The sequence below is a fragment of the Arachis stenosperma genome, chromosome 3, assembly GCF_014773155.1.
Source record: "Arachis stenosperma cultivar V10309 chromosome 3, arast.V10309.gnm1.PFL2, whole genome shotgun sequence".
Classification (NCBI taxonomy): Eukaryota; Viridiplantae; Streptophyta; class Magnoliopsida; order Fabales; family Fabaceae; genus Arachis; species Arachis stenosperma.
In genome coordinates, this window is record NC_080379.1 from 91,649,960 (window position 1) to 91,665,092 (window position 15,133).

A 15,133-nucleotide genomic window follows, 5' to 3' on the forward strand; every position below is an offset into this window, starting at 1 on the left:
TTTGTATTAAATGAATTAATTATAATTGATTTTTTATTTTTGTTAAGTCATTTATCATCATTTAATGGAGATACAAAACGTGAAAGCTACCTAATATGATTTTGTTTCCGTTAATTCAATTATTTTTATTCAAAATTCACAACTCTAATACGATTGTAAACACAATTAGAAATTTAGAATAGGCCAAGGAATTTTACAAGGAGTCATCTTTATCATTGCAAATAGTATGTCAATTGAATTCGACCTTAATACTGTACTTATGGTAGAAGGTACTGATGAAGAATTTGAACAACAGACAGACTCATCGGACGAGGTTATTGTCAGTCAACCAATTTTTGAGAATATGAAAAATCACAATAGTTTTGATGAGGTATGGTAATAAACCGATTTTTTTGTGTTTTTATGTGTATTTATAATTATATTATACTACTATATTCATACACATAACATTCATACGTTTATATACATAACATCCATAATTATATACAACTAACATCTAAAAATTAAATTCATGTTTATTAGATATTACAACCATACACGTATCATTTTTTAGTTATTGCATAAGTAACTATTAAGTTAACACAAATATTTTTAAATTTTATCATAATTGAATTTAAAAAAAATGTCAAATTCTTAAATTATTTTATTCAATTAATAAATTTACTCATAACATCCATAAATTTATCCACATAACATCTATAATTTCATATTAATAACATCCATAATTTATACTCATAATATTCATAATTTCATACCTATAATGTCTATAATTAATAAATTTTTATAATTAATATTATCAAATTTTAAATTATACGTCTTATTATATTCTTCAAATTATCTCATATGTGCACTAGTAGGTTGTGATTTTAATTATTTTAATATTTTTTTAATATTCATATGTATGCTTATTTATTGATTTTAATATGACGAGTTAATAATTATTTTTAAAAAATTATTTTTAAAAAATTATTTTTAAATTTTTGTTTATATTTTATATTTTATTTTTTATTTTTTAATAGTCTATACGTAAAATATAAGTTGTATAGTAGAAGTTGTTAAAATTTTTTAATTATTTAACTTTCATAATTTTTGCAGAGAATTATTGCATTTAATTGATAATAATGTGATTGAGAGATGTTAGGAATTTGATTTGAGAAAAACTGAAATTGATTTTGAAAAGAACATTAATGATTCCAAACATGCAGCAAAATGATAGGTGATAAGGAGGATAAGTGATAAAGAGGTACATGTCACTTACTTATCAAGAGAATAAAAATTTTTAAGACATTTCTATATTATAATTATTCTTTGGCTATCTAACATTACCCTTCTAATATATACATAGCACTAATTATTTATTTGAAATCTCTACACAAGATTTGACCATAATCATAATCATAATAATTCTATAATGCTAATTAAACATGTTATATCTTTCTGTTAGTAGTGCCATGACGACATTACACAACACATAACTAACTCAAACTGACTGAGTCTTTTGTTTCATTACTTCATCATCACCATCATCATCATGATTCCCCTGCCAAAACTTGAAGTTCAAAGTCCTTCTATCAAGCATCTTTTCCACAGCCTCAATGGGAAGCCCTTTAGTTTCCGGAACAAAGATCAAAACAAACACAATGGCAGCAGTGGTGATAAATATAAAGATCATGAAAGTGTAAGAAGTGCCAATAGCATCTGTGAGTGACAGAAAGGACTGAGCAACAATTAGATTAGAAACCCAATTTGAAGTTGATGCCATTCCACCACATATCCCTCTGTACCTCAAAGGGTAGATCTCAGAGTTCACAACCCATGGAACAGTTCCCATTCCTGGTGAGAAGAAAATTATGTAAAGTGCAAGGCCTATTAGTGCAAGAAAACCGTATTTGCTTGGGCACCCCCTTGTGTACCATAATCTCTCATTATTTTCACATTGCTTTTCTGTTGTGTCGCCTGAGATCAAACATGCTCCAGGTAAGATCTGCATTAAAATTTCAAGTTCGTGTTACAAACTTACCACACAAATATGAATACCAGTTTTCTTAACGGGTACCATGCTAGGTGCTGCTAAACTTAAAAATTTGTTTGGCAAGTTTTTAACAAAGATTTTTTTTAATTGATTTTTTTTAAAAGATTTGTTAAGAAAAAGATAATTTGATGCATGGATATTTTATATAAAAATAATTTTTTATTTTCAATTATATTTAAATATAATAATATAAAAATATTTTTTCATCATTATGTTAGAATTTTTTTTTAGGAAAAAAATCTTTGAGAAAAGGACAAAACTTGTAGTCATTTTTAAAAAATTTACCGAACACATTAAAATTAAAAAAATCTTATTTAATAATAAAAAAATATTTTTCTTATCTCCAAACAAACATAATATATATGATCTAGGACGATATAATGATGATGATGACAATGATCCCATCACGAAATATTATATTCGTAATGCTAGAAAGACAAAAAAATCAGCCAGAACTTGTCTTATTTAAGATTCATTAATTGTTGTAAAATATTTCAGATATAATATATTGTTCCAAATAATAGACAAGAAAAATAGATATATAGAAGAAACAAATAATATAATTATCTCTTTTTGTTCTAAGCAATAATAAGAAAAGAAGCCTAATGCAGAAGTTTTTGATGCATATATAGGTAAGCAAAACTGAAGTACTAGTGCATCATGCATAGATTCACAAAGTTACCTTATTAGATCCAGAAGCGCAGAATCCGCAACTTGGAGAAGCCTTAAGGCACTTCATACAATCCCATCCACCAGCAGATCCGACAGAATCCAAAGTACCGTTAAAAGCAGGGCAAGTAGCATTGTTAAATAGCGCCGTGTCGGCGGGGCTAACCATCGGAGAGTGAGTGGTGGTCTCATGGAACACAACAGTTAAGACAACAAGGGACACCACAACGCCGGACAAGCTGAACAAAAGAAGCTTCCTCCTGCCAGTCTTGTCAATGAAGTAAATGCTCATAATTGAACCAATTGCATTGAGACCAGCAGTTACAAGAGAAAGAAGGAGTGCTACTCTGTTTGATGCAAATCCAGCTAGTTGCACGATTGTGGGGCTGTAGTACATAACTGTGTTGATGCCAACGAATTGTTGGAAGATTTGGAGGCCCATTCCTGCATATAAGCCTCTTCTAACTGTTTTTGTTTTCAGCATTTTTGTTATGCTCACCTTATCTGAGTTTGAAGCTTCCTTGATTTCCATCTCCACTGACTCCTTAAGTGTGTTGATTTCATCTTCAACATCCTCCGGAGGGTAAATTCTTCTTAAAATTGTTTTCGCTTCTTCTTCTCTTTCCTGTTTTCAACATAAATATTTTAAAATTTTAATATTTTTACTTTTAAAATTTTGTAAAGAAAGGAAATAAAAGTACTTATTTGTTTGTATTTTTGTTCACTGTTAATATTTTTTTCTTCAAAGTAAAAATTATATACCAAAAATAATAATTGAAATTATAACTATGTTAGGTGTACACTAAAATCAACCACCAGTGTATAATACATATTGAAAATAAGTTAAACTACACATGTATTTATACAAAAATAATATATTATTTATACACAATTATATAATAACTAATTTTTAATATGCACATAATGTTTTTATAGAACTCAGTAAAAATTTTATTGACAATTTTTAAAAAATGTTAGTTACGTAAGATGGAAACCTTTCTGAATAACCAACGAGGTGATTCTGGGAGCATAGTCATCAAAACTATTTGTATTAATGCCGGCAGTGCAGCCACTCCTAACATCCACCTCCATGTTCCTGGTGCCTGAACAAATTGATATCAAAATCAAAAATCTAATTTGTAAGAACAAAGCTTTGTACTAATAAAATCTAGATAATGTGATTAACTGCAGATAGAAGCATGGTAATCATGCAGCAGAATATGAGTGAATCATTGGTATAAGGAATGCATGTCAAACATAAAATTTAACTCAAAATAAACAATTACAATTAAGAATTGTCCAACTATATATGTAGTAACCACGGACCAAATTTAAATTCATAACATTTATCTATAAAATTATATTTACATTATTTTTTTGACACATTATGGAAAACAATTTTGTTATAATCATTTACTCTTAATAAAAAAAAGTTGAATTTGTTTTTTCCATATGTATCTAACTAAATTTAAAACAAATGGTTGGACTAGTGATTATTCATCCGTGATTGAACCAACAAGTCAGTAATCTGCTACTTTAATTTTTGTGATAGTATTCATCAAAATAATTAAGCTCAAGGGTAACACCGTCATCTTACATTTGTGAAAGCCAAGTTGATGAGGTAGGACAGAAACTGTCCACCAGTGATGAGGAATCCATTGAGACTAACCAGAGCACCGCGAACTCTGGTCGGAGAAGCTTCCGAGATGTACAATGGGGACGCCATCGACGCCATTCCAACGCCGAGTCCAACGAAAACTCGACCCACGATGAGAATTGCAGGATTTGTTGCAGCAGCCATGATAACTGATCCAATGAAGAAGAGTGTATCGGCAAGAATTATTGCTTTTCTTCTTCCGAATCGATCGTTGATCCATCCTCCAACAGAGGCTCCTATTATTGCTCCGGCTAGTGCCATGCTCACTATGGCTTCCTGTTTTATCAACATGAAATTGTTTCATTAATTAACTCTCATTGTGTAATCACTTACTAGTGTTGTTATAGTGAGATTTATTAGTTTTCCATAAGTAGCGATTATTAATCAATTATGTTCTCTCAGTGACAAGCTTTGGGAACCAAACACTACTTGTACTTCTAATTCAGCATAAGCTAAGAGAAAGTGTTATTAATCAATTTTGTGAAATATAACAGAAATTAGTCCTTTAATTTATGAGTAAATTACTGTTGTTATCCATAAAACTTTAGAATAAAAATAAATTTAACTACATATCTTCAAAAAATAGGTTTGCTATGAAAAAAGTACTTAAACGTTAATTTTATTATAGGTAGATTTTTTTATTAAGCAATACTAGGGCCAGCAATATTTGTGATTGGTAGTCATCAACTAGCTATCAATGATGATTTGATGGTGTGAGATTAGTGTGAGATTTCATCCAATGGCTCACCTTTCTCTGCTGGTTACATGCTGGCCAAAATGTAATAAAATTGCTGGCTCCTAGATTTTTTCATTTTTATTTTTTGACTTTTTATGGATAAAATAGTAATTTTTTATTTTATGGATACAAAATCAGTTTTTATTTATTCATGGATAAATTTATTAATATTTTAAATTTTTATAAAAAAAATAATTTATTTTTATTTCTTAAAAGAAATCAATATCAGTAGTTGAAAAGAGCATTAAAAAAAACCAAAACGTTTAATTTAAATATATATAAAAATAATTAAATTCATATCTAACTTTACACATAAAATTCATTTGAAAATTTTTAACCATATTTCCTCCTGAGCAGATAAATAATAAATAAATTATAATTCAAAAAGTACAATCTACATTTGTCATATATAACTATGTCTCTCCTATTCATTCATGATTCATTTGTGATTGAAAATATTGTTTCCAGTCATTTCTCGTGCGGTTCACAATTTAGGACCATAAGAGAGCGGGCAACACCCTCAAATTTTTCGAACAACGCCAAATCCAATATTCACCAAAGTACTCATATAGGTGTAAAATTTTTAAATATAAGAAACACGTTTTTCCACTATAAGAATACAGTCTATCTAGTATCAATTATTTTTATAACTTTTTATTTGAGCAGGCCAAAATTAAATTTAAAAATTGAAAGTTGTTTATTTATCTTGGATTGTTTATATTCTTAACTAAAATATTTTGTCACATCAACAACATCTTCCTTTGTTAGTTCAATATTTAAAAGAAGAAATTAACATACAGAACCAAAATAAATAATTTTTTAATAGAGCAAAATCATTTTTTTTCAGAAAAAAAAGATGTTGTAAGAATAAAGAAACTAATTTAACTAAAAAATTAGTTACCTGAACATTTTGCCATCTACAGTCTTTTTATTTGTTAATTATATAGGATTTAATTCCACTTTCCATAAAAGAATAAAAGTATGTACGTAACTATAGTGTATATGATTGAAAAAATCAAATTCAATTGGCACAACTTTTTTTTTTTAACTATAGATAAAGAAATTCGAATTTACAACCTCTTAAATTAATATGGAAAAGACGAATTAGAGTTAATCAGAATCAGAAACTTATAATCAATGAGAGCATGAGAGAGAGAGCGAGAGAGCATGTGAGGGGGGGAAACACTGAGCGAGGTAGACTTAGGCTGTTTCAATGGGGTACAAAGGATCCTAGGGTTTGGAATCGGGAAGAATATTATCGCCTGGAAAAAGAATCTTTTTCTGTCTTTGTTGATAATCTACCGGAAGATATTTCAAAGAAGGAATTGTACCACTTGTTTGGGTGGACGGGCAGAATCATTGACATTTACCTCTCACGAAAATGTAAACAGGGTATGGTTTATCTTTTTGCTTTTGTACGATATACGACGAAAGGGGCCGCTCGGAAAGCGATCACGGAGATGAATCGTATGAGGTTACGAGGGAAGTTATTGTTTGTTGGTGAAGCAAAATTTAGAAGACACTTACAAGAGCGGGAACGAAGGATGCATGTGGATCAGAGGTTTTTGTACGAGGGAGGGCATAAAGGAGCTGATAGTGGAAACGAGGGAGAGCCTAAGGAATCTAATAGTGGAGAAGAAGGGGTTATTGCACAAGAGAGCAAGGTGAACAAGGATGAGGCGCAAGCAGCTAACCACAGTAGGAGGAAGAGGGTTGACGCTGTAGTAGCGCAGGCGAACTTGGAGTGGTTAGGGAGGAGCGTAGTAGGTAGCACTTTAAAACCGTTTGACATCCAATCGTTGAAAAGGTCTATTTGCAAGATTGTGCCTCAGGTTGTTGAAGTCAGAGAGATAAGTGCTTGTAAAGCCCTAGTGACGTTTGAAACAGTGAAACATGCAGACGATACCTTTACGTTCAAACTGGATAGGCTGCTACAATTTTTTCACAGGGTTCGGAGATGGGAAGAGTCCGATCGCTGTGAAACTCGGAGAGTTTGGTTGGAATGCTACGGAGTACCACTCCATGTCTGGTCAACAGATACTTTTCAAACCATAGGACGACAATGGGGAGAAATTATTAAATGCGATGTAGACACGGAAGCAGGATCATCTTTTAGAAGTGGACGGCTTTAAGTTGACACTGATGTTTTTGACGTGATTAGAGAGTGGGTGCACATCTCTATTGGTGATAGTGGTTATGATGTTTTTGTGAAGGAGTTGGGCTGTGAGGCATGTGGTGCAGAAAATATGGTTCAGAACCAAGTGGATTATCGCAGATCTTGTTCTGAGGATAGCAGCCGGATGGCTGGGGCGGTGCTATTGGATTCGACAGCTGACATGTTGGTTCCAAACATGCGATTGGTAGACGGGGACAAGAATAGAATGGTCATTCCTGAGGTCTTATTTAATGATTTAAATTGTAATTATTCAAATTTGAATAATACCGCTTATAGCATGGATTCGATTAGTTCCTATCAGGGTAATGGAAAGGAGGATTTTGAGGGATATGGCTTAAATGTGGAGGAGGGGTCGGAGAGGACAGTTACGCAGGATTTAAACATGTATGGAGATGAAGTATTTCATGCCGTTATAAGGAAAGAGGGCTTGAATCAAATAGGCTGCTCTTATTATTGCCGAAATAGGGCTGGTTTTGAGAGTAAGGGAGAGTTGGGCTTGGAGTTGAGTGGCCCAATTAAAAAGGGATTGGAAATGGGGCTTCGGGTAGAAGAAACTCAGCAAGATGGGAGGGAGGATGCGGAAGGGGCTAGTACGGGCTTGGGATTGGGCCTAGAGAAGGATGGGTTAGGAAATGAAGAGAGGCTGGAAGTGATGGTTGCTGAGTCGGGTCTGGCTGGAGGGTCGAGGGTCAGCAGGAAACGTGAAAAGACAAGGATCGGAGACACGGGGAGGCGGCTGGGTGCTACGCGAGGGAAACTAGAGGTTGCCGAAGAGGATCATGGCACGACAGAGAGGGAGCAGCAAGCTGAACAGGGACCGTGGCGGACTGATAAGCGTGGTCAGGGTTCTATGAGGGGGGACCCAGAGGTTGCCGATGAGGTCTATGGCATGAAGGTGAGGGAGAAGCAAACTGAGCAGGGACCGTGGCGAGCTGATAAGCGCGGTTCCATGGCTGATCCTGCATCCGACGCCATAAGGAACGATCAGGCTGGGAACGGAGAGGCGGGGGCGCTGCGGGTGGTGGCTGCAAAAAATGCTTCGAAGGAGACGGCTGAGAATGGGGGGAGAAAGCTTGCATGTGGCACCAGTTCGGGTAACCCAACACAAGCACCTGAAAGTCCGATAGCTGTGACAAGGGACACAAGGCTAAACACAGAGTTGCACAATGAGGCTGCTGGATCAAGGGAAGCAGGGGACGTTGCCGGGGAAGAGCCACATGAGGAGCTACGTGAGGAGACAGTTGATGGCAGAAAAATGAAACAAGAGCAGATAAAGGAAAATCAGAAAACCTGGGCATTGGCGGTGGAATCGGGTGCGGTTTTATATGATGAAGAGGTGGATATCATGGCAATTTTACAGTCGCAGAATGAAGAATTAGCGAGGAAGAGAAAACTGGCAAAACAGAAAGAGAAGTTCAGACGGAGTCGGCCTAAGAACCACAATAAGGTGAGTAAAAATATTATTAAATGAAGTTTGGTTGCTGGAATATTAGGGGGTTGAGGGGGGACGGAAAATTCAGTATGATTAAATCTTTGAGGAACAATTATAAGCTAAACATGTTAGGCTTGATTGAAACTAAGAGGCAACAGATATCTAAATTTGATGTTGCAAGAATTTGGGGCTGCAGTAGTGTGGGATGGGAGTCTGTAGAGTCTGTGGGAGCTTCTGGGGGCTTACTGTTAGTTTGGGATGATGAGATGTTTAAATCCGACAACTGTTATAAGGGGGAGAGGTGGCTGTGCATTGAAGGAGTGTTGACAAAAAATAATTTTTATTGTGCATTCTGTTTGGTGTATGGGGCACATGAGAGGGAGGAGAAGCGGGTGGTGTGGGAGGAGTTGAGTTATATTGTGGGTTTGTGTGAGGTTCCATTTTGCTTTTTGGGGGATTTTAACGAGATTTTACATGTCGAAGAACGCAAAGGGACTAGTAGTTTACCGGGGTCAGCGGAAGACTTTAAAGATTGGGTACTGGATATGCAGTTGATGGACTTACCTCTCAATGATAGGAAGTTCACGTGGTTCAGAGGTCGATCCTGTAGTCGGATTGATAGGGTCTTGGTTAATGTAGAGTGGATGGAGGAGTTCCCGGAAGTTAGGCTGAAAGGGGGCCCAAGAGGGCTGTCAGATCACTGCCCGTTGATTGTGGAAGGTACTAGAGTAGTTGGTGGACCACGTCCTTTCAGAACCCTGGATTCCTGGTTTACGCATGAGGATTTTCTACGGATGGTTAAAAATGAATGGAGGAACTTGGGAGACGCTCAGTTCACTAGTAAGCTGAAGGCTTTGACATGTCGTTTGAGAAATTGGCACAAGGAAAACTTTGGGAACATGGATAAAAGACTGAAGATGTTTGAGGAGGAGATTCAGAAGCTGGATACACTGGTTAGCGAAGGCGCGTATGATGGTACAACAGAGGCTAGAAGAAAGGCGTTGGTGAGCTTTTGTGAGAAATGGTATGTCAGGAAGGAGGTCCATTGGAAGCAGATGTCGCGGTCTAAGCATGCTCAAAACATGGATAAGAATACTAGGTACTTTCATCACATAGCATCGGCTAGAAGACGGAATAACAGGATTGACGCGCTGATGATTCATGGTCGGTTAGTGAGGAATCAGGCAAGAATAAAAGTGGCAATTAGAGGGTTCTACAAGGAGCTATATCGACAGGAATATGCGCCGAGGATTGGCTTTAGGGATGGGTTGGTGAAACAGATTGATGGAGCTGAAGCTGAAGCTCTGGAGGCTATGCCGTCGGCGGAGGAAATTAGAGAGGCAGTTTGGGACTGTGAATCCTCAAAAGCCCCAGGTAGTGATGGCTACAATATGAACTTCATCAAAAAGTGCTGGGAGGATATTGGCCAGGAATTCACTGGAGCAGTGATGGAGTTCTTTCAGACTGCTAAGCTACCATCGGATGCAAATGTCACGTGGGTGTTGCTAGCTCCGAAGGTCGTGGGTGCTAAAGAAATCAAAGATTTTCGGCCGATTAGTATGGTGGGTTGTGTGTATAAGGTGATATCCAAGGTTTTAGTGAGAAGAATGAGAACAGTCATGCCGGGTTTGGTAGGAGAGACACAGAGTGCGTTTGTCCAGGGGAGGAAAATACATGATGGCGCCCTCATTGCTTGTGAGACGGTTCAATGGCTTAAAACACATCGAAAGAAGGCGGCAATCATTAAGCTTGACTTCCAAAAAGCTTATGATAGAGTCCGATGGAATTTTGTGGATATAGTGCTTCAGAAGATGGGGTTCGGTCAAAGGTGGAGAAATTGGGTGAAAGAGTGTCTCAGTACGGCATCTATGTCCGTGCTGGTTAATGGATCTCCAACCAGGCAGTTCAGAATGGAGAGGGGACTAAGACAAGGTGATCCACTCTCTCCTCTGCTGTTTGTGCTTGTGGTTGATGTGTTGCATAGGATGTTGGGGGAGGCCGTGAGAAATGGGCGCATTACTCCATTACTAGTAGGGAGAGATCATGTTGAGTTGTCGCATCTTCAATTTGCGGATGATACGATCTTGTTTTGCCCTATGGAGATAGGAACAATTGTGAATTATAAGAGGATGTTGCGTTGTTTTGAGTTGATGTCTGGGTTGAGCATCAACTTTGATAAGTCGAATTTGATCCCGATTAATTGTGATCAGGAATGGGTGGAGCAGGTGTGTGGCCTTCTCGGGTGTAAGCAAGCTGGTCTACCGGTTCGTTACCTTGGGATTTCGTTGGGAGCTAATCCGAGGCTAGTGAAGACTTGGAAGCCAATCATAGATAAGGTGGAGGAGAAGCTCAGCTTATGGAAAGCGAAGGTCCTGAACAAAGCAGGCAAGCTAGTTCTCATCAAATCGGTGTTGAATAGCTTACCGATCTATTACCTTAGTCTATACAAGATGCCAAAAGCGGTCGCTGACAAGTTGATTGCCCTACAAAGGAGATTTATGTGGTGTAGGGAGGATGGTAGCTATGGGATGCCTCTAGTAAAGTGGGAAGTGGTTCAGGCTCCAAAGAAGGCTGGAGGCTTGGGGGTTGGAGATGCAGTGCTTCGAAACACAGCACTGCTGTTTAAGTGGTGGTGGCGGTTTTCAAAGGAGGACTGCCCGTTGTGGAAGAAGGTGGTCTGCTCTTGCAATAATCTGAACCCAAACATGATGCTAGCTACCCAGACCTTACCAGTAAAGGGTGGTCCGTGGAAAGACATCTGTCAGTTGAATATAACAGATCAACAAGTGAAAGAAAAACTTCTTCATGGCCTGGCAATGGAAGTAGGGAATGGCAGCCGAACTCTGTTTTGGGTAGACAACTGGATGCACGGTGGCCCCCTAAAAGTAATTTTTCCAAGGCTCTTCTCTATTTCAAACCAACAAGGATCTGTGATAGGGGACTGTGGGTTCTGGGATGGGTTAGAGTGGATCTGGAATTTTCAGTGGAGGAGAGAGTTGTTCCAGTGGGAGTTGGAATTGGTTCATCAACTTCATGAGAGGCTAAGGATAGTGAATCTATCAGCTAGTAGAGAGGATAATATTGTATGGAAATTTGATAAAAAAGGAATTTTTTCTACTGACTCTTTTGTGCAGGTGTTGCAATCGGATACTCTTTCGGAAGAAATTACGAGCTACAGCTTCACCAGTTCAATCTGGGGTGGTTTGGTACCCCCCAGGATTAAGCTCTTTGGTTGGTTTGTTTTAATTGGCAGGGTGAATACTAAAGAGCGGTTGAGCAGACTAGGTGTTATTTGTCAGCATGACAATCTTTGTGTCTTGTGTGAAAAGGAGATGGAATCGGTCCACCATTTGTTTCTGTTGTGCGACTTTACGTGGCAGGTGTGGTGCGCTTGGTTGAGATATCTAGACAAACCGTGGGTCGTCCCAGGAACCATGAGGGAGCAGTTCGAGAGTTGGACTGGTGTTAACAAGAATAGAGAGGAACATAAGAGGTTGCTGACTGGGTTTTTTGCAGTGATCTGGCATATATGGTTGGAACGAAATGCCAGAATCTTTAACAACAGGAAAGCAAGTGTTGAGGATATTCAAGGAAGGACGTTTTTGAGCTACAAAGAGTGGACAGGTGTTAATCCCTTTGGTTGTTGATGGCAATGCCGGAGATGACAGGGGTTGGTCAGTTTAGTCCGTCTTTTATTATATGTTGCTCCACTGTATTGTGTTGAGCTTTCTTTGTTTCAAAAAAAAAAAGAGTTAATTGGCACAATTTAAAAAGAAAAGAAATATTTTTTTTTATATAATTAAAATAACAATTTAATAATTAAATTTATGCATACTTTATTTGAATTTAATTCCAGCGTTCGACTTTCATGTATAATCTCTTACCTGTAGCCATGTCTCTCTATCCACAGCTTTGAAATCATCTCTAATATATAAAAGAGCCCCGGATATTACTCCTGCACATAGCACACATCAATTGTCAATATCAAAACTTCAGATTTGACTTATTAATAAGCACTATAAAACAGAGACATGAAATACAAAATAGAAGAAAAAAAAAAGCAGAGGAAAACAGGGGAAGAAAAAAAAATTGGAAAATCAATCATCAAATTGTGGCAGTTATCAAATACATGGTGAAATGTAAAAATATACATAAAAAATAAATAAAATAATATAAATATATAATGACTTATTTAATAATTAATTTTTAATATACACATAATATTTTTTAATATCTTTACATTTTAAAAATCTTAATATAGTAAATTTATAAAAATATTTTCTAATCATGTTAAGATAATAAAATAAAAACTGTTAAACTATAATTTTATCAAATATCTCAAATTATCTAATAAATTTTATCTATTACTTTGGCACGAAGACAATTTCACACAAACAATCATCACCTCTAATATTATAAATGTAATACCTGTGTCGTAGCCAAAGAGAAGGCCACCAATTCCAGCAGAGAAAGCAAGACGAAGAACATAAGGATTCTTCCATGAAAGTGCCAAACACTCTCTGAAAGCAGAGACATCAGCTTCTGGCACTCCTCCTTCCATAGTGTGTATGTTTATAGTCCATAAACGAAGACGAAGAGAAAAGAGAAGAAAAGAAAGAGTTTCAACTTAATGGTGGGAATAGAAGTGATTGAGTCAAGGGATGAGAGGAGTGAGTATGAATCAGAGCATATTTATACAGAGAAATAGAAGTTCCTTGCCATCGTGGTTTTAGACACATGTGACAGACTCACATAGACAATTTGGAATTTTCAATGGTACCAAAGTTATGTGAATTCAACAATTCCTACAATAAGAATGAGAAAAATTATGAGATTACTATTGCCAAAATAATATAATTAATTGATTTAATTATTTAAAGCAATATATAATTTGTGTGGGGATTATGAGGCACAGGTACTGGGCTCACCGTTTTCTTATCTAACCGACCTTGGCGAATGGTCCCTATATGCAGGTGCACATATAGAAGTATAGAGCCACTATTCAATAACTTCACTTTTTATTTTTTAGAACAGAAAATACAGTTTCTTTGGGTGAAAACAACTATAAGTTAAATATTAACTCAAATCATATAAGTAACCCACTTAACCGAGAAATATTCGTTTTATCTTCTATAGTTGGTTTTTATTTTTTTTCCTAATTATGGCATAATCAAATAGAATATTTATGTAAGGTTCTTTTTTAGTCTATTGAATTAGACACATTTAATTTGGTAAAATTCACATGCAGTTATATTTATATATAATTGATAGTTAAGTATCGTTAGATCACAAAGGAAATTTTCAAGAAAATATGAAACAAACAATAAATAAACAAAAGCTAAAAAGGTCTAATCTAGATAATCAATTGACTAATAGTTTGTTAACCATGATTAATTTTCGGCAACGGTGCCAAAAATTTTATGCGAATTTTACAAATCACACAATAGCGGCAAGTGCACCGGGTCGTACCAAGTAATAACTCATGATGAGTAAGTGTCGATCCCACAACGATTAACTGATTGAGCAAATAATAGGCAATTGAGCAAATAATAGGCAACCGACTAGTCTAGTCTGACAATCAAATTAGAGTTTTAGAAAGCTTTAAGCATAAATAGCAATTAAACAAAAGCAAACAGTGAGTGTTGAAAGATAATGTGATTAAAAGAGTTAAGATTTTAGAGTTGTTGAAACTTTCGAATTAACACTTTGATCATGCAAAGATACATCCATGGCAAATCATTAGTAATTAAACCCAAGTCTCTTGGTGATTCAATTTCTCTTTAACCTAATTAATCGTTATAGTCAATTACTTAAGAAAGGAGTTAAAGAATGTTTCACTGATTTATAAACCAAGACAATTAATAAGAATCTCCCTAGTTGATTTTATGTTACATTTCAAATCTAATTTAAAAAATTAAGAGTTGTGAGAATTGATTTTCAAGTTTAATTTAATTAATTAACTTTTTCCAGAAATTAAAAGAATTAAAGTCAGAGAAGAATTGTTTCCCAACATATTCAAACCCTTTAGGATGAAGAATGAAAACCTTTTCTTAAGAAGAAATCAATGCATAAATCAAAGGAAGAAAAGCTAAAACATTAATACATGGAATCAACAGAGTTCCTAACCTTAACCAAGGAGAATTAGTTGCTCATATTTGATACGTGAGCATCTTGTACCTTTTTTTCCATTGTTTTCTAGTTATTTTCAGTTAAGTTTTATTAAGTTTTATTATATTTTAATACAAAAATTCTCGTTGGATGCTACTTTGAGTTGTTTTGGTATTTTTATGACTTCAGGTGAAATTCGGAGATATTTGGCAGAGTTTGGAGCAAAAAGGAAAAGAGTTAAAGCTGCCCCGCCGGGCGCTGATGGGGGATAATCGATTCCACACAAACTAACCAGCAAGTATACCGGGTTGCATCAAGTAGTA

At 35.8% G+C, this 15,133-nt stretch overlaps 1 protein-coding gene across 1 annotated transcript; it reads right to left on the minus strand.

Moving 5' to 3' along the window:
- Positions 1-1,296: 1,296 nt before the first annotated feature.
- LOC130969789 (probable inositol transporter 2) lies at positions 1,297-13,507 on the minus strand. Its single transcript, XM_057895677.1, has 6 exons — positions 13,131-13,507; positions 12,587-12,657; positions 4,299-4,634; positions 3,697-3,804; positions 2,715-3,326; positions 1,297-1,984 (listed from the first exon to the last, which is right to left on the minus strand). The coding sequence occupies exons 1-6, from the start codon at positions 13,261-13,263 to the stop codon at positions 1,481-1,483; spliced, it is 1,764 nt and encodes a 587-aa protein (XP_057751660.1). The 5' UTR covers positions 13,264-13,507; the 3' UTR covers positions 1,297-1,480.
- Positions 13,508-15,133: the final 1,626 nt, after the last annotated feature.